The sequence below is a fragment of the Bos indicus x Bos taurus genome, chromosome X (assembly GCF_003369695.1).
Source record: "Bos indicus x Bos taurus breed Angus x Brahman F1 hybrid chromosome X, Bos_hybrid_MaternalHap_v2.0, whole genome shotgun sequence".
NCBI classification, from domain to species: domain Eukaryota; kingdom Metazoa; phylum Chordata; class Mammalia; order Artiodactyla; family Bovidae; genus Bos; species Bos indicus x Bos taurus.
Genome location: NC_040105.1, coordinates 131,341,560 through 131,359,978, shown reverse-complemented (window position 1 = coordinate 131,359,978; position 18,419 = coordinate 131,341,560). Strand labels below are relative to the sequence as shown.

General features: G+C 42.1%; 1 protein-coding gene across 5 annotated transcripts in view; it reads right to left on the bottom strand.

Annotated features, from left to right (window-relative positions):
• Positions 1 to 18,419, bottom strand: part of ENOX2 (ecto-NOX disulfide-thiol exchanger 2) — a 288,301-nt gene that overhangs the window by 59,132 nt on the left and 210,750 nt on the right. For all 5 annotated transcript variants that reach the window (XM_027533373.1, XM_027533371.1, XM_027533372.1 and 2 more), the window contains one exon: positions 12,310 to 12,465. In XM_027533373.1, coding sequence (XP_027389174.1) covers positions 12,310 to 12,465 — 156 coding nt within the window. The remainder of the gene's footprint in view (positions 1 to 12,309; positions 12,466 to 18,419) is intronic.

Genomic DNA, 18,419 nt, shown 5'->3' with positions numbered 1-18,419 from the left:
CTTTGCTGGAGAGGTGAAGTCCAATCATGAAGCATTTAGAGGAAAAGTAAGCTTGTCTGGGAAATCATTAAATAAAATTAGATAAATTTGGCTGTAGAGAGTTATTAAAAATCTACTTAATTAGACGATTCTCCGTCTGCTTTAAAAATGTGCTTTCTACTCACTTATCTTATACATAAAGCCTTTTGTATCCGCCAGCTCCGTGTTGCTATTTATATCTATCAAAGCATTTTCCAAGCAAAACTCTACAGTTTATAGCCCAACAAAACAAAGCATGATGGTCAACGGTTTTCTAGTGTTGGTTTTGTATCTGCAAGGATTTATTTTGTGTTATCCATTCTTCCCATTCAGCTCTTAAAAATAATTCTCCCAGCTCAAGATTTGGAGAGCTCAACAACAAGTGATTACAGTTCACATGCAAAAATAAATGAGTCTCACTTGCAGACTAGGCCAAGGCCCCCACCTGACTCTTATCCAAGTTGGCAAGCAGATGATTTGAGAGCTGCCTCAGTTATTAGCATCTTAAACTTCCTCATTTTGCTACCACTGTCTGTCCTCTTAGTGTGGGTCAGAATAATCAAATTCTCATGGTGCCCTTTCCCCTTCTATTTAGTCAATAAAAGGGGTGGAGGTATTCTGGGAAACTGCAAAATTTCTCTTAAAATTTTAAATGTCTGTAATTTCAAGAACCCACTCCTTTTTTTTTGTTCCATAGAAGAAGTATAAAGGGAAAAGGAAGATAATTTAGTGAAAAGGAATCCGAAATGTCTTAGTCATCTACGCTGGAGAGGTTAGTTTTAGTCAAAAAGGAAAATGTCCAGAATCTCTTGAGACTTTAACTTCTGAGTTTTTAGTAATTGGAAAAGATTCTAGACATCACTGTCAGTGATTCTCAATTCTGGCAGCACATTGGAATCAACTTGGGAGTCAAACAAACAATGCCTAGGTTTCACTCAGATGAGTCTGATTTAGTGAATCTGGGGTGCAGCCTGTGCATTATTTTTTTTTTTACACCTCCTCAGGCAACTCTGATGTACAGCTCTAGTTGAAAACCACTGACTTGGCCTAAGCTTCTAATATTACAGGGAAAAAACCTTAGCTGACTGAGGTTGGGTGACTTACTCAAGGTCACCACGTCAGACAGAAAGAGAAGGAACATGAATTTGGAGCAATGAAACCTGGATTTAAACCTAAATTATGATTAAGATTTATCAAACTACTGTATAATCTTGGGAAAATTATATAACCTCTGATAACTTTGTTTTTTCATCTTAAAATAGAGATACTGTCCCCTACCTTACAAGGGATATTGTAGGATAATCAATAATCTACTACCTCTACTACAATGTGGTACAATGCCTAGTACTAGATAGACTCCCAATAAATTGTAGTTATTACAGGGTTATCGTTATTTGCTACTATAGAACCCAGGTTTCCTAATTACCAATCTGTGGCTTTCTAAAGTCCTACCACAAGTCTTGAACGTGGAGTAGCTCCTCTCGGCCCTCCTGGGCCCGCGCAGCCGCAGCTCCTTGGACGTGGGATTGCTCCTCCTGGCCACCGCCCCTGAGCTCAGGCGTCGGGTAGCTCGTCTCGGTTGCTGCCCCTGACCTCGGATGTGGGGCAGCTCCTCTCGGCTGCTCCTGCGCCGTCGAAGCCTGGTGCTCTCGGTCGCCGCCCCTGACCTTGGGCGAGGGGTGGGTCCTCATGGCCAGGCTTCTGCGCAGTGCGTGGCAGCCGGTGTGCTTCTGTGCAGTGTGTCCCAGCCGTTCAAGGTCAGGAGGGGTGGCCCTGAGGAGATACCCCTCGTCCAAGGTAAGGAGCAGTGGCTGCGCTTTGCTGGAGCAGCCGTGAAGAGATACCCCACGACCAAGGTAAGAGAAACCCAAGTAAGAGGGTAGGTATTGCGAGACGGCATCAGAGGGCAGACACACTGAAACCATAATTACAGAAAACTAGCCAATCTGATCACACTGACCACAGCCTTGTCTAACTCAATGAAACTAAGCCATGCCCGTGGGGCAACCCAAGATGGGCGGGTCATGGTGGAGAGATCTGACAGAATGTGGTCCACTGGAGAAGGGAATGGCAAACCACCTCAGTATTCTTGAGAACCCCATGAACAGTATGAAAAGGCAAAATGATAGGATACTGAATGAGGAACTCCCCAGGTCGGTAAGGGCCCAATATGCTACTGGATATCAGTGGAGAAATAACTCCAAAAGAATGAAGGGATGGAGCCAAAGCAAAAACAATACCCAGTTGTGGATGTGACTGGTAATAGAAACAAGGTCCGATGCTGTAAAGAGCAATATTGCATAGGAACCTGGAATGTTAGGTCCATGAACCAAGGCAAATTGGAAGTGTTCAAACAGGAGATGGCAAGAGTGAACATTGACAGTCTAGGAATCGGAGAACTAAAATGGACTGGAATGGGTGAATTTAACTCAGATGACCATTAAATCTACTACTGTGGGCAGGAATCCCTTAGAAGAAATGGAGTAGCCATCATGGTCAACAAAAGAGTCCGAAATGCAGCACTTGGATGCAATCTCAAAAACAACAGAATGATCTCTGTTCATTTCCAAGGCAAACCATTCAATATCACGGTAATCTAAGCCTATGCCCCAACCAGTAACGCTGAAGAAGCTGAAGTTGAACAGTTCTATGAAGACCTACAAGACCTTTTAGAACTCACACCCAAAAAAGATGTCCTTTTCATTCTAGGGGACTGGAATGCAAAAGTAGGAAGTCAAGAAACACCTGGAGTAACAGGCAAATTTGGAGTACGGAATGAAGCAAGGCAAAGACTAATCGAGTTTTGCCAAGAGAATGCATTGGTCATAGCAAACACCCACTTCCAACAACACAAGAGAAGACTCTACACATGGACATCACCAGATGGTCAACACCGAAATCAGATTGATTATATTCTTTGCAGCCAAAGATGGAGAAGCTCTATACAGTCAGCAAAAACAAGACCGGGACTGACTGTGGCTCAGATCATGAACTCCTTATTGCCAAATTCAGACTTAAATTGAAGAAAGTAGGGAAAACCACTGGACCATTCAGGTATGACCTAAATCAAATCCCTTATGATTATACAGTGGAAGTGAGAAATAGATTTAAGGGACTAGATCTGATAAACAGAGAGCCTGATGAATTATGGACGGAGGTTTGTGACATTGTACAGGAGACAGGGATCAAGTCCATCCCCATGGAAAATAAATGAAAAAAGCAAAATGGCTGTCTGGGGAGGCCTTACAAATAGCTGTGAAAAGAAGAGAAGTGAAAAGCAAAGGAGAAAAGGAAAGATATAAGCATCTGAATGCAGAGTTCTAAAGAATAGCAAGGAGAGCTATGAAAGCCTTCCTCAGCGATCAATGCAAAGAAATAGAGGAAAACAATAGAATGGGAAAGACTAGAGATCTCTTCAAGAAAATTAGAGATACCAAGGGAACATTTCATGCAAGGATGGGCTCGATAAAGGACAGAAAATGTATGGACCTAACAGAAGCAGAAGATATTAAGAAGAGATGGCAAGAATACACAGAAGAACTATACAAAAAAGATCTTCATGACCCAGATAATCACGATGGTGTGATTACTCACCTACAGCCAGACATCCTAGAATGTGAAGTCAAGTGGGCCTTAGAAAGCATCACTACGAACAAAGCTAGTGGAGGTGATGGAATTCCAGTTGAGCTATTTCAAACCTTGAAATATGCTGCTGTGAAAGTGCTGCATTAAATATGCCAGCAAATCTGAAAAACTCAGCAGTGGCCATGTGACTGGAAAAGGTCAGTTTTCATTCCAATCCTAAAGAAAGGCAATGCCAAAGAATGCTCAAACTACCACACAATGGCATTCCTCTCACACGCTAGTAAAGTAATGCTCAAAATTCTCCAAGCCAGGCTTCAGCAATACGGGAACTGTGAACTTCCAGATGTTCAAGCTGGTTTTAGAAAAGGCAGAGGAACCAAAGATCAAATTGCCAATATCCACTGGATCACTGAAAAAGCATGAGAGTTCCAGAAAAAACATCTATTTCTGCTTTATTGATTATGCTAAAGGCTTTGACTGTGTGGATCACAATAAACTGTGGAGAATTCTGAAAAGGATGGGAATACCAGACCACCTGACCTGCCTCTTGAGAAACCTGTATGCAGGTCAGGAAGCAACAGTTCGAACTGGACATGGAACAACAGACTGGTTCCAAATAGGAAAAGGAGTACATCAAGGCTGAATATTGTCACCCTGCTTCTTTAACTTCTATACAGAGTACATCATGAGAAACGCTGGGCTGGAAGAAGCACAAGCTGGAATCAAGATTGCTGGGAGAAATATCAATAACCTCAGATATGCAGATGACACCACCCTTATGACAGAAAGTGAAGAGGAACTAAAGGGCATCTTGATGAAAGTGAAAGAGGAGAGTGAAAAAGTTGGCTTAAAGCTCAACATTCAGAAAACTAAGATCATGGCAACTGGTCCCATCACTTCATGGGAAATAGATGGGGACACAGTGGAAACAGTGTCAGACTTTATTTTTTGGGGGCTCCAAAATCACTGCAGATGGTGACTGCAGCCATGAAATTAAAAGATGCTTACTCCTTGGAAGGAAAGTTATGACCAACCTAGACAGCATATTCAAAAGCAGAGACATTACTTTGCCAACAAAGGTCCATCTAGTCAAGGCTATGGTTTTTCCAGTGGTCATGTATGGATGTGAGAGTTGGACTGTGAAGAAAGCTGAGCACTGAAGAATTGATGCTTTTGAACTGTGGTGTTGGAGAAGACTCTTGAGAGTCCCTTGGACTGCAAGGAGATCCAACCAGTCTATTCTAAAGCAGATCAGTCCTGGGTGTTTATTGGAAGGACTGATGCTAAAGCTGTAACTCCAATACTTTTGCCACCTCATACGAAGAGTTGACTCATTGGAAAAGACCCTGATGCTGGGAGGGATTGGTGGCAGGAGGAGAAGGGGACAACAGAGGATGAGATGGCTGGATGGCATCACCACCTCGATGGACATGAGTTTGAGTAAACTCCAGGAGTTGGTGATGGACAGGGAGGCCTGGCATGCTGCGATTCATGGGGTCGCAAAGAGTCGGAGAGGACTGAGCGACTGAACTGAACTGAACCAAACCGAACCAGAAGTCTGGAATGGAGTGAGAACTAAGACCTGGACTTCTAAACTCTCAGTTCCTTGCTTTATTCAGATCTTTAGATAAGGCTGGGTGTGGGAAGGAAGCATTCTTAGTGCTAGAGAAACCATTACTGACCTGAACTTGGGTCTGCTCCTCTACCTCCCACCGGCTCCAGCAGTAAAGCCAATCTACCAGAACCCAGGGTGTGCTGAAGGAAAGTGAATGTGAGAGTGTTAGTCGCTCAGTCGTGTCTGACCCTGCGACCGCATGGAGTCTTGCCTATCAGGCTCTCCTGTCCATGGAATTCTCCAGGCAAGAATACTGGAGTGGGTTGCCATTTCCTTCTCCAGGGTATCTTCCCGACTCAGGGATCGAACCATGGTCTCACCCATTGCAGGCGCATTCTTTACCGTCTGAGCCACCAAGGAAGTACAGCAATTATTGAAGTGACGGAGCAAGGGATGCTCAAAAGAGCTGAACTCCCCGATGGCTTTCATGGAAGGGTTTTTAAAGGCCACATTTGAGGTGAGGGCTGCCGGGAGCATGACTTTCTTCTGACTGGTTGGTGGGGAGGAAACAGAGTGGTGTTTGGGGAGTCTTAATCATCAACCTTCTGGTTCCAACCAGCCTGGGGTCTACATGTGGTGAGCAAGTAGTCACCATCTTCCACCTGGGATGGGGGAGGGTCAGAGAGAAGGGGGTGTCAGCTTTTGCATAACAACTCAAAGATCTGTGTCAGATTGTTATGCAAATCCCTTGAGGAGGAATTAGCACTCTGCTTTATTGCTTAATTGTTATTGTTCAAGCTATCTTTCTTAACTGCTTTTCCTTTCTTTCTGTATGCTATCACTTCTCCAATTATAATTATAACTGCTAGTACCTGCTCTTTGGCATTCACGGAAGGCCTAGGAGACCAAAACCTTTTCCTGCAAACAAGAAATAGGGGACATGGAGGGCCTTTTGTAGCCTGTAGGGCCCCGAAGGGTTCTGCTCAGTCTAGAAAACATCTAGAGTCATGTTTTCAAATCTAAGGATTTCGAATAGAATCCTGTTGTTGAATCCTTATGAAGTTTACTATTAAATGATTTCAATGGTAAATACTATTCTTGTGAAGCAAATAATCACCTTTTTATACAATGTGAGTTAAACCTAGTTAGGTCTACCTTTAAGTCCATTGAGAGACTCTAAAGAGTATAGTTACATGGATTACCAACAATACAAAGGCTCCTTCCCTTGACTACTTCTATGGGATTGAAAAATTCTGTGATGAAATCACCACCCTGTTTAGATGCTGTGATTATTCTGTGGTCATTGTCTGCTGAGTAAAGGAGCATAAAAGCCACTAAGAGTCATGTCAAGAATGCCGGGGATTTATTTATTTTCCTTGGGTAAACGTAGCATTTGCTGAGATTTAGGTGTATTGCCACCAGCAAGGCAATGGGCTGTACTACCTTCCTTAATGGATAGTACTTGTTCTTTAATTAGCAGCTCAAAGCACTTTGCTGTCTGGGCCTGATTTTCCAATCCCACAGAAATTCAGTGATCTGGGCACAGCAATGGTAACTCCATAGGAGAGCAAATTCAAAGTCCACCTATTAATCAGGTAATGTGCTAAGCTCCTGTAACACCCCAATCACCACTCCTGGATGGAGAAGAAGAAACTTCTGCGTTAAAAGATTTAAGATAACTGGGAGTAAAAAGCACTCTAATCTCTGGTAATGGAAAAGGAGGAGCTTTTGGTAATTCTAATTACAACTAAGCAGCCGCTCTGGGGAGCTGTGTTGGGACAATCAGCATTCAGATCAAAGTCACTGCTGATCTTGGAGAAGTGAGGCAGGGAGCAGCACATCAAATAAACCACTTCCACCAATAAACCACTTGCACCCTGTTTTTCAAAGGGGCATCACAGACCACTCAACTGGTTTGCCAGAATTTGCATACTGCAAAATTGTTGAGTTGATTTCATCAGACAGCCCAAGATTGAAGGTCCCCTAGACAATCAGCAGGGGTCGGGTATATTTTAATGTAATCCCAACTGATTGGAAGTAATCAGAAGGCCAGTGAATCTATTAATTTATCCACTTTCTCTAATTTTCTTTATAGAGCCCAGCCCTAAGAGCCAAAATAAGTTCAGTGGGTTTTGAGATGGTAAAATGAAATGATTGCTCTTTTTCTGGCTCCTGGGTGCTTCCCCACATGCCTGCACACAAATATCAGATGATATTCCACCAGTTACTTCACGGTCACTGTTATTTCACAGTAGATGAAAAATGTAACCTCTCCACACAGAAGGTCTATTAGCCGAAGTGAAAAATCTTCACAGAATTGACTTCTCTGGAGAGAGGGTGTTGTTTCTCTTCTTATACCAACTGAGGACTGTTAATTGGGAATGCAGTAAATCTCTGATAGCCACCTTGTGAAAAAAAAGTACCTGTGTTCCAGAGAGCTTTCTTTTGCCATATCTCTGACTCCTAGGCTTCCCTGGTGGCTCAGATGGTAAAGAAACCGCCTGCAATGCAGGAGACACAGGTTCGATCCCTGGGTCAAGAAGATTCTCCAGAAGGAGGGTATGGCAACCTACTCCAGTATTCTTGCCTGGAAAATTCCATGGACAGAGGAGCCTGGTGGGCTACAGTTCATGGGGTCGCAAAGAGTCAGTCATGACTGAGCGACTAACACTTTCACTGACTCCTAGGAGTGCACAGTCAGCGCCAGTCTAGTTTCATCCATTGGATTTTTAGACCAGAATTGATTTTGCTGGGTCTAGATCAGAGAGGTTAAGCTATTTACCCCGGATTTCATGGCTATTTAGTGACAGAGATCTGGGATATGACACCAGTCCTATGTTGCTTTGGGGTTCTTAATTATTATACCCATACTGCCTGTTTCATTAAAGGCACAAAACTCTACTCATTTGCTTTTGCTTTGCCTAATATACATTTTGAGGGACTTTTGCCTAGGTGAACAATTATTCTGGTAGCTCCATTTTTAATGTCAAGAATCATGTTTTTAGAAATGGATGAAACCTTGTAAGTATCTAGGCTAACCTAACCCGATAGCCTCACTTACAGACAAGGAAACAGACCCAGGGAGGTCATGTGACTAGCCCAAGATTCCCTCAGGTGATAGAGCTGGGGTAAAACACAGTTCCCTCGATTTTAATCTGGTAGTTTGCTCACTATTAATACTTCAATACTGTTGTTGCACATTTGATGTAGATCCACCTAGAAAAGTCTAGTGGTCAGTAGGCTATATGTGTCTGAAGCTCAGAAGAGAGCCATGGAGTGAAAAAATAGATTAGGAAGTGATCAGCATGTGGTGTAATTACCTCATGTTCTCTTGACTTCTAGACCTCTGACTTCTCCTTCCGTATTCATCCATCCATCCCTCTACCATTCATAAATATTTATTGAACATGTACTATATGTCAGATACTTTTCTCAGTGCTGGGGATATATTAGTGAACCAAACTGACAAAAATTCCTCCTTTTGTGGAGTTTGTGTGCACGCATGCATGTGTGTTCAGTCGTGTCCGATTCTTTGAGACTCCACGGACTGTAGCCCACCAGGCTCCTCTGTCCATGGGATTCTCCAGGCAAGAATACTGGAGTGAGTTGCTGTTTCCTACTCCAGGGGATCTTCCTGACCCAGGGATCAGACCTGGGTCTCTTAGGTCTCCTGCACTGGCAGGCAGGTTTTTTACCACCAGCACCACCTGGGAAGCCCCTTTGTGGTGTTTACATTCTATAAATTGCTTGTTAAAAGGTAGTAAGTATTAAGTGAAAAATAGAGAGGTAAATAGAACTGTGAATGTGGCAGGGAGGACTGAACTTTTAAATAGGTTGTCAGGGTTACTGAGGAAGAGACATTTGAGCAAAGACTTGAAGGAGGCAGGTGAGTTAGCCAGGCAAATATTTAGGGGAAGAGTATTTCAGGCAGAGGAAAGAACCAATACAAAGGCCTGTGATGGAAGAGTGCCTAGAATGTTCATGGAACTGCATGGAGGCCCATATAACTGGAACAATGGGTGTTGCAAAGGAGAGTTGTAAGAGACAAAGTCAAAGAGACAGTATGAGAAAGGGAGGCCCTTCTGTGCCTTTAAACAGACTTTGGCCTTTATTTTGAGTAAAACAGGGAGTCATTAATGGCTTTTAAGTAGAGGAGGGACATGATCTGACTTAGGTTTTAAAAAGGATCACTCCTGTCTGCTCTCTTAAGAACTTATAGGGGGTAAGGGTGAAAGAGGAAGCACAATTAGAAGAATATTGCAATAGTTCAGAAAATGTATTATTGTGGGTATAAACTGGGCCACGGCAGTAATTATCATGAAAATGGTAGAATTCTAGTTATATATTTTAAGGTAGACTTGACACAGTTTTGTAACAGATTAAATATGGTGTGTGAGGGAAAGAGAGTAGATTAAGGATTACCCTTAAGTTTTGGCTGATTAGTTGAAAGGATGCAGTTGCCATTATCTGAGATGGAGAAGGATATTAGTGGAGCAGGTTTGGGGGCAAATATTACGGGTTTTGTTTTGAACATATTAAATATGAGATGTCTATTCAATATCTAAGTAGAGATATCAAATAAGCAGTAGGATATGAGTTCAGGGTTCAGAGACAGGCTCTGAGCTAAAAATGTAATTTAGAGTATCAATGGCATGGGGCTTCCCAGGTGGCTCAGTGGTAAAGAATCCACCTGCCAATTCAGGAGATGTCGGTTCGATCCCTGGGTTGGTGAGATCCCCTGGAGAAGGAAATGGCAACTCACTCCAGTATTCTTGCCTGGAAAGTCCCATGGACACAGGAGCCTGGCAGGTTATAGTTCATGGGGTTACAAAAGAGTCAGACACAACTTAGTGAGTGACTAAAACAACAGCAAACAACAATCATTGGCATACTTTTTTTCAGTATAAGTACAGACAGAGAAGAGGTCCAAGGACTGAGTCACATGACTCTCCAATAATAAGTCAGTGAGAACAGAAGGTTATCAGCAAAGCAGATTGACAAGGAACAACCAGTGTGGGGAGCAAAACCAATAAATAGTGTAGTGTCCTGGAAGTCAAGTGAAGAAAGTATATCAATGAGTAAGGAATAGTCAACTGTGTCATTCAGAGCTATTAGGTCAATCAGGAAAAGACTTGAGGCTTGACCATTGGATTTAGTATTGTGAAATCATTAGTGTCCTTTTTTTTTAAAGGTATGAAAAAAGTTTATAGCAACTAGTGCCATAAAATCAATACATATTATAATGTAGTGTCATTGTTATCTATTAATTTATCAAATATTTTAAAAGTATATTATATAAATGTCACTGTCATGGTCCTTATAAATGACTGGTTTCCAGGCATGAATGAGAATGCTTGTCTAACTTTATGAGTGCTGAATACATTAGTGTTATTAATCAAGGGACATTGTGATAGAGGGGTGGGGCAAAAGCCCAAATGAAGAAGATTTAGGAGAGAAGAAGAGGAAGACTGGAAATGGTAAAGATGAAGTCTTTTGAGGACTTTTGCTGCTAAGGAGTGTACAGAAACTTTTCTGTCTTAACTCTTGAAACATTAGAATTCCTTAGGGTGTCCTGCTTGGTTATCCTCCTCTTGATCTATACAAATCTCTCTGGTGGTCATTCTAGCAGCTTCAAATGACCTAATGTTTCAAGAAGGATGAAGGTTTCAAGAAGCAAATATAGTAGAGAAATAAAGTAATATAAGGGCTAAAAAGTATCCATTGGATTTAGCCCCCAATATTTTAGTGAAAATGTATTAGAATGATAAATGATTAACTACTGTTTTAATTTTAGTACCTTTCTCATGGAAGTGTTTGGGAGATGGTAGGCTTAGAGGTAGGTTGGAGAAGGGAGTGAGATTAAATAAGAGTTGAATTTGACTGAATTGTGGGCAAGCAGAAATGATATGTTGAAGATGGTCACATGATGCTGTGGAGACAGGAAAATTAGGGTCACTAAGACAAAGTGTGTTGATCACCACCCAGTTCTACAGGGGTTAAGTCACAACCCACTGCATTTGCTGACCAACAATGTATCCTGAGAGGAATTCAGGATGAAAAGCAGGATGAGGCATTCTGTGATTTGGACAGGCAGGCCCTAAGGCTAGTTCAGTGTATATTTCAAGAAGAATTTTAATGACCCTGCATTCTTGAAGCCTCCCATCCATAGCAAAGCACTAAAGTCATTCACTTGAGATATCTGTTCTTGGTGATTAGCAGTAATCATTTATGAAGACATATGCTTGACTGTATAGATTTCCTAGCCAAAAATCATAGATAAGCTGAGCTCTCTCCTACCTGTTTGGAGTAGTTTTACTCAGAGCAAACTGAGTTGCTGTCTGCTGGGCTGTAGTCTTCACCAAGACCCTGAATAAAATTTAAACTCACAACTCTTATGTTGCGGGTCTTTCTTTAAGTTGGCAAAGCAGACCAGTGAAAGGCTTTTGAAGTCCAGAATTTGGACTTTGAATCTTTGGGCAATGGGAACCCCGGGACTTTTAGGGTTCTATATATGTGACAAGGACCTGGATGAAATGTTAGATGAGAGAGAGGGGAAGGAATCAACGGTAGAGATACTCTCTAATGAAGAAATAAGAGAGAAGCAGATCAGACTGGTGCATCAGGAGACTGTGAGAGTCCCTAAATCACCTGACCTTATTGCTGAGAGGGTGTAAGAGACAGGCAGGAATAACTACTGGGGTTATCAGACTTAATCAGATCAAGGCTTATCAGACATGGTTGGTGGGCTCTGGAGAAGATAAGTCACTCATACCAGATTCCTACTCTTCCCATTGCACCTGCTCTTTCCATTCACCTTTAAAAATCTTGGGGCTGTTAACAAAAACGGTACTTTTGCCATACTCTCAGCAGAGAACTAAGGGAGGCTTCTCTATTCGTGTTTTCTCCACTCAAATAACCTGAGCCCCCTTTCAACAACATTCAATCCTAAAAAGGAACTAGAATGCCAGTTCACTTTAAGCTGTGTTAAGAGTGTTAAATTTTGAATTCAATTCCAAAGCTAGGTTCCCCCCCAGAAGCTTCCACTTTATAGGCACTAATTGCCTTGTCAGGACTCTTAATACCAAAACGAATAATAAAGGATTGATACACCAAAACATTTTGACTTGTGTGGAGAAAAAGCAGAGTATTACTTGGATTTGGAGGGAAGAGTGTGCAGCTTTTACAGTGAATGATCTCTTTTACTACTGGCATATCTGGTGGAATTGGAGGAGGTACTATTCCTAGGCCAGGCATCATCGGAGTTATTGGTGGAATTCCAGTCATCATTCCAAGAGCAGGATCAAAATCTAAAAAAAGGAGAGGAAATAGAGAATAATCAATTATACCAGGCAAGATCAAGTAGAGGTAGACTGTTACCTTATAAGCTTCAAACCAAAGGTCTTTCTGAGACAGAGGCAAAATATTTAGGAAAACACATTATTAGCATTACTGGACCTTAAATATTATAATTGTGCATTTTTCTTTAGGGCTGTTTCTGTTTGGCCAGTGATTATTTGTGTCTATATCTCATTTTGACATCCAAGGCCTTTTGTATTGAATAATATGACTGTGTCTTGTGCATTGATCTTGCCTTCCACTAGTTCCCAACACACACTCTCTGCTCCATTCAGACCAGGCTTCACATTGTCCCTTGTAACACTTCCTGTCTTTTTTTATTTTTAAATTTACAATATTGTATTGGTTTTGCCATATATCAACATGAATCCGCCACAGGTATACACGTGTTCCCCATCCTGAACCCTCCTCCCTCCTCTCTCCCCGTACCATCCCTCTGGGCCGTCCCAGTGCACCAGCTCCAAGCATCCAGTATTTTTGCACTATAGCATGGTGTTAAAAGCATACAGTTTTCGGGTTTAGGCAGACCTGGGTCCTAGTTCTACTATTTGATTAGGAGATGAATCTTTTGTACCTCCATTCCATCATTGCAAAATGGGGTTAATTCCACCTACTTTTATAGGAATTTGTGAGGAATAAACAAGATGATGAATGCATAGCACAAACATGCTCAGTAAATAACTACTCTCTGTGCCTTTGTTCCTGTTGTTCTCCCTGCCTGCCTGGAATCATTCAAGCCTCCCCAGATTCTCCCCCATGGTTCAAGGCCTAGCTCAAAGTCCCACACTCCCTGAAAAACACTTTCCAGATAATTCTAGTTCATTTTTATTTCTGTGTCAAAAACTGTTCTATACCTGTTGCCACTGAATTTTATTTTGCATCATCTTTTATTAATATTTCTTTCAGGTTTGCTTCTAGGGTGTGTGGGAGCCCCCAGACAAATATGTTTATGGGGTTTGTCTAGATATATAATTTGACTCACCCCAAATCAGCACCAACGCTATTCTGGTAGCCCATGTGATACCATGAAAGAAATACCATACCAGCCAGCTGGAGTGATTTACTTGCCAGGATACTCTCCTGGAACCAAGACCCTGGGAGGACTCTACAGGCATGAGTTCAGAAGCTTCTTGGGGCATCCAGTTGAATCCACATGTGGCATAAAGGACTGCAGAGTGCAAAGGGGAAAAATGGGGACTGGGGTCCGCACAGGTTCAATTTGAGATTGGGGCCCCTTGCTTAGATGATACTGCAAGCCTTGGTCAATGCCAGACACTGGAGAAAAACCTAGAAAATTTTGAGAAAGGTGCTTCTTGGCATCAAGACCCACATAGGACCTGCTCTGGACTGGGGCACCTATCCTGATGGTACCACCTACCGGCCAGTCCTTGGCTCTGGAAAGGGACTTACAAAATACTGAGACAGTCATTCCAAAGCACGAGGTCCCCTGACGTGAGGGCCCGTGGCAGGGGCCCCACTTGCCTGGGTCTAAAGGCAGTACTGATTTCATTGTTTAAAATTTGTCTCTATAACAAGATGCACGTTTTTGAGAGAAGGGAGTGCATTGTACTTCATTTCCTCGCCTCTCATTCTTGTCCTCTGTTAAGGCAGGCACAGTGTACTGCAAACGAAGGAAGTGTTGCATAAGGAGTACTGATCATTGTGGTAGGCCCTAGCCCCCAAAACTTTACCCTGCTTACCACTCAGGCCCAAGGGACAGTGCCTTAGTGTCTCCTTAAGGTGGCTCTGAGCCTCCCTGGTTGGCTCTCTAAGATGTTGAAGGAAGTGTATCTAAGCAGTGGGAAGAATTTGTGGTTCACACAGAAGCAAAACTCCGGGTACAGTTAAGCCCAGAAGGAGGGAGTCTTGTGACTGGGCAGATAAGCAGGTGGGTGGCACACAAGCAATACCCACTGCAAGCCAGCCTAAGAGAGCTAGGACATTCCCCATCCTCTCATGTGCCTGTCATGCAGAGATGCCAAGACCCTGAACATGTTTGGGAAGAAAGTATTTTCTTCTAAGAGGAAATTTTATTTTTCTGAAAACAAATTTACTTTTAACCCTCATATGTTATCTCACCCAACACACAAGTATCCACTTGTACCTGAATGTGTGTGCTCACACACATGCACTCACATACATGCATACTCCTTTCTTTCCTCCCTGTGATTCTCATCTCTACTCTCCTCCATATGCTAGTTGTATGACCATGGGGGATATTTCTTAATATCTGTGTGCCTCCATCTCCTTTTTGGTAAAAGTAGGGATAAACAATGACATTTAGCTCAAGGAATGAAAGGACAGAACAGATATAAAAGGCTCTGGCCTGATCGATGGTGGTCCTGATAGGTAAATTTCCTTTCTTCCATTCCAGACATGTGTCCACACACTAGTAAATTCATTTGTTCAGGCACTCACTTCCACATCCCACGAACATTTGTGATAGCCTCCTATCTGTCAGGCTCTAGACAGCGGGGCAGGGAGTCCAGGACTTTTTTCCCATCTTGGAGATCTTAGGGCTCCTGACACTCTGTGTTCCTATGCTGTAGAATAAGAACGCTGTGGCTAAAAATGCTATTATGTCTTTGGAACATTTGATCTCTTGTGTATAAGATTTTGGAAAAATTGTTAACATTATTTCCCCCACTTACAAACTGTTAATTTTCAGTAGGAGAAGATCAGAATAGATTGTGTGCCAACTAAACAATCCCATCTATTTCTCCCTCCTACTGAAATGTTTGTCTTCCTTTTATTGTTCTGCCTGCCTCCTCATTGTTATTCATATAGTTCTATCACTCACAACTCCACCTTACCACAGATTACAGAAACATCAGTTCATTAAACAAGTTTTGCCACTTCAGCTGAGAAAGAAATGCCTGTCTCCATGTACTGTCTACTAATAAATGGAGACAAACAAAAAACAAATACACAGGATAAATATAACTCTTGACTGATGTACTCACCCCTGTGCTTTTCAGTATGATTACATTAATATTTTATGAAATTCATTTAAAAGCAAGTATATTCATGACATATGGCTAAAGCCAGAGTAGATAAACTCCCTTTCTTCTTTGCATTCAATATGCCGAGAGTTCCATAGGCTACACTGCCTAGCAGGGCTTGCTGGAGGGCAGGTTGTACATTGCACATGACATTTCAAGGGCTCCTATCACATTGATTATTTCTTTTGTTTATCTTCAACCATGAAGACCAAAGTAGACTTGAATTTCTAATACCAACATAGAAAAATAACTGTTTGAAATCATGGGTCTTACAGAAGTATTGCGGAACCTGAAAAAAATCAAAGAAGTCCAATAATTTAAAATACATTGGGAACAGAATACCAGAAAAGTTCTCTTCCTTTTCCAGATCCTATTCTGACTGGAGGAATACAGCCAATATGTAGATAGTATTAGCACTTTACGTTAGGAATTTGAAATTATTTTATAAAAGGGTTGTGAAATAGGCCAAGGTATCCCCCCAAAGTACTTTCACAATAAATGTTCTGTTTTGCTTTTACCATATCTTCTTCTAAAACCTTTTCCCTACTGCCTTCTTGATTCTTGACATAGCCGTTGGTGGAATTGTCATAAGATGTTGGTTTGTATTCCCTCTTCTGATTTATGTATTTTCCAAACTTTAGTTTAATGGAAATGCTGCAAATGTTGTTTTGTAGTTGGGCCAGCTTGTTCCTCTGAGTTGCAGCTCTATTACATCTCCATTACATGATTTTTAAGTAATGTTTCAGTGTAGCCTTAAGTTTTCCTGATGCCTAGCAACTTGCACTTAACTCAACCTAGAGTAGTTATCAAGCAATATTACTGTCCCCTGCTCTCTGTGTCTATCCGAGCCAGGGAGCTGCAACGGAGGCAAATGTCATTTCTCTGCTGCCGTCCAATCTTCCCCATGTCTATCTACTTGTATGTCCTTAAATATTTCGATGCCAGCCCCTCTGCAGGTGTTGAGGTTGAAGGAATGAGTAGGACAAAATCATCAACCTCATAGTTTAGTTTGGGAAAAGCCATGCAAAGAGTTACAATGCTTTATCATCAATTATTATTATCATCACTATAATTGCTTATTGGGTGCTTCCATTGTGCTAGGGACTGTGCTAATATAATCTCATTCCAAATGACCTGTGGGCTAGGTACTATTATTATCTTTCCTTTTATAGATAAAGAAACTGGGGCTCAGAGGGTTTAGTCACTTGCCCAATGTTACACAGCCAGTAACTGAGACAAGACCTAGGATTCAAATCCAGATCGGTTTAACTCTAATGCTCTTAACCGCTGCACCACCTCTCAGTGTAGTATGGCAACTGTTTTCATGAATTAGTTTAATTACAGGTATAAGGTGAAACAGGTATGCTGAAAAACATGGTAGATGAATAACAAAATGTTTCTGTATAATTCTTTTTTCCAAGTGTGGTGGATTGAAGGTAGATACAAAATTCTTTGATTCCCCTTCTGTAAAGAGGTGAGGTCTATGTCCCATCCTCTTGAGGATCTGGATGGGTTCTAGAACTGCTTTGACCAACAGAATATGGCAGAAGGGATGTGGTGCACGTTTTCAGGGCCAGGCCTCAAGAGACAGAAAATGTTTACTTGTCTCTGGGAATACTTGCTTATGGGAGCTTCAGTCACAATGTAACAAGTCTGACTACCATGCTGGAGAGACCATGTGGAGAGGGTCCTAGTATAAATGGGAAGGAAGGATCCACCCGAGTCTAGTGTTTTATCTGTCCCCGCCAAGGTGCCATGCTTCTCAGGTGGCTCAGCAGTAAAGAATCCACTGGCTAATGTAGGACACGCTAGAGAAGTGACCTTGATCTCTGGGTTGGGAAGATCCCCTGGAGGAGGAAATGGCAACCCACAGTATTCTCATCTGGAAAATTCCATGGACAGAGGAGCCTGGCAGGTTACCATCCATGGGGTCACAAAGAGTTGGACAAACATTAGTCTACTCTGCTTTTCACAAAGTCCATGGGTCCGCAGGAAGAAAACAATACTTTTTGTGAGAATAAACTCTGTTTTCTACCTATCCAACCTGCAGAGTCCTTCAAATGTTCCTGTCCAAAAGGCTTTCTTAAAGTTGCTTATCTCCACAGCCAAAATTTCCTGTTGACATATTCAATATATGTATTGTCACAGTGTGAGATGATTTAGAGGCCTTTGTTCTACATCCAAAGTCTCAACTGACTTTCACTGAGGTAATGATTTGGGGAAAGAAAGTAGCATTTTTGAGAGTTGTATTTCAAACACAATGCTGGATGGTTTCTGAAACAGAATTATCTCATTTAATCCCCACAATTTAGAGGGATAAACGGGAGGTCAGAGAGAGGTGACTGGCCCAAGGTGGCATCCTTAGAGGGCTCAAGGGAAGGGTTCAGCCCTGGGTCTGGCCCATTCTTTCTCCAAGCACCATCCTGTATGCTCTATAACCAGAGAGACTCGAGATGGACTGGAGGGGGCTATCTTACAGCAACAAAGCTAATTAAGGCCAGACAACACAACTTTGTGGTTACAGAAGTTGGGATTATCTTAAGAGAAGAATACTGAAGGAACCAATAAAAATAAATAAATAAATCCAAAGTCTCAACTTTGACTTACAGGTGAAGTTGGAATTGTAGCAATGTATGAACTAGAGATAGGCAGATATAGGAGCTGGGGTTTTTACTACCCTGCTTGCTTTTTCAGAACTGGACCCTGGTTCTGGCTGGCTGGAGGCCCCGCTCTGCCCTCAGAAAGATGACTTCTCCCCAACCAAGTCCCCCTGGATCCATTAAAGGCATTTCTAATCTTTTAGGTATTCCAGAGACCCTTGATCACAAGGAGGTAATCTGTATGCACAATAAAACCACTGAAATGCAACTACGGATTAGTCTAAAATAAGTGTTCCAAATAGG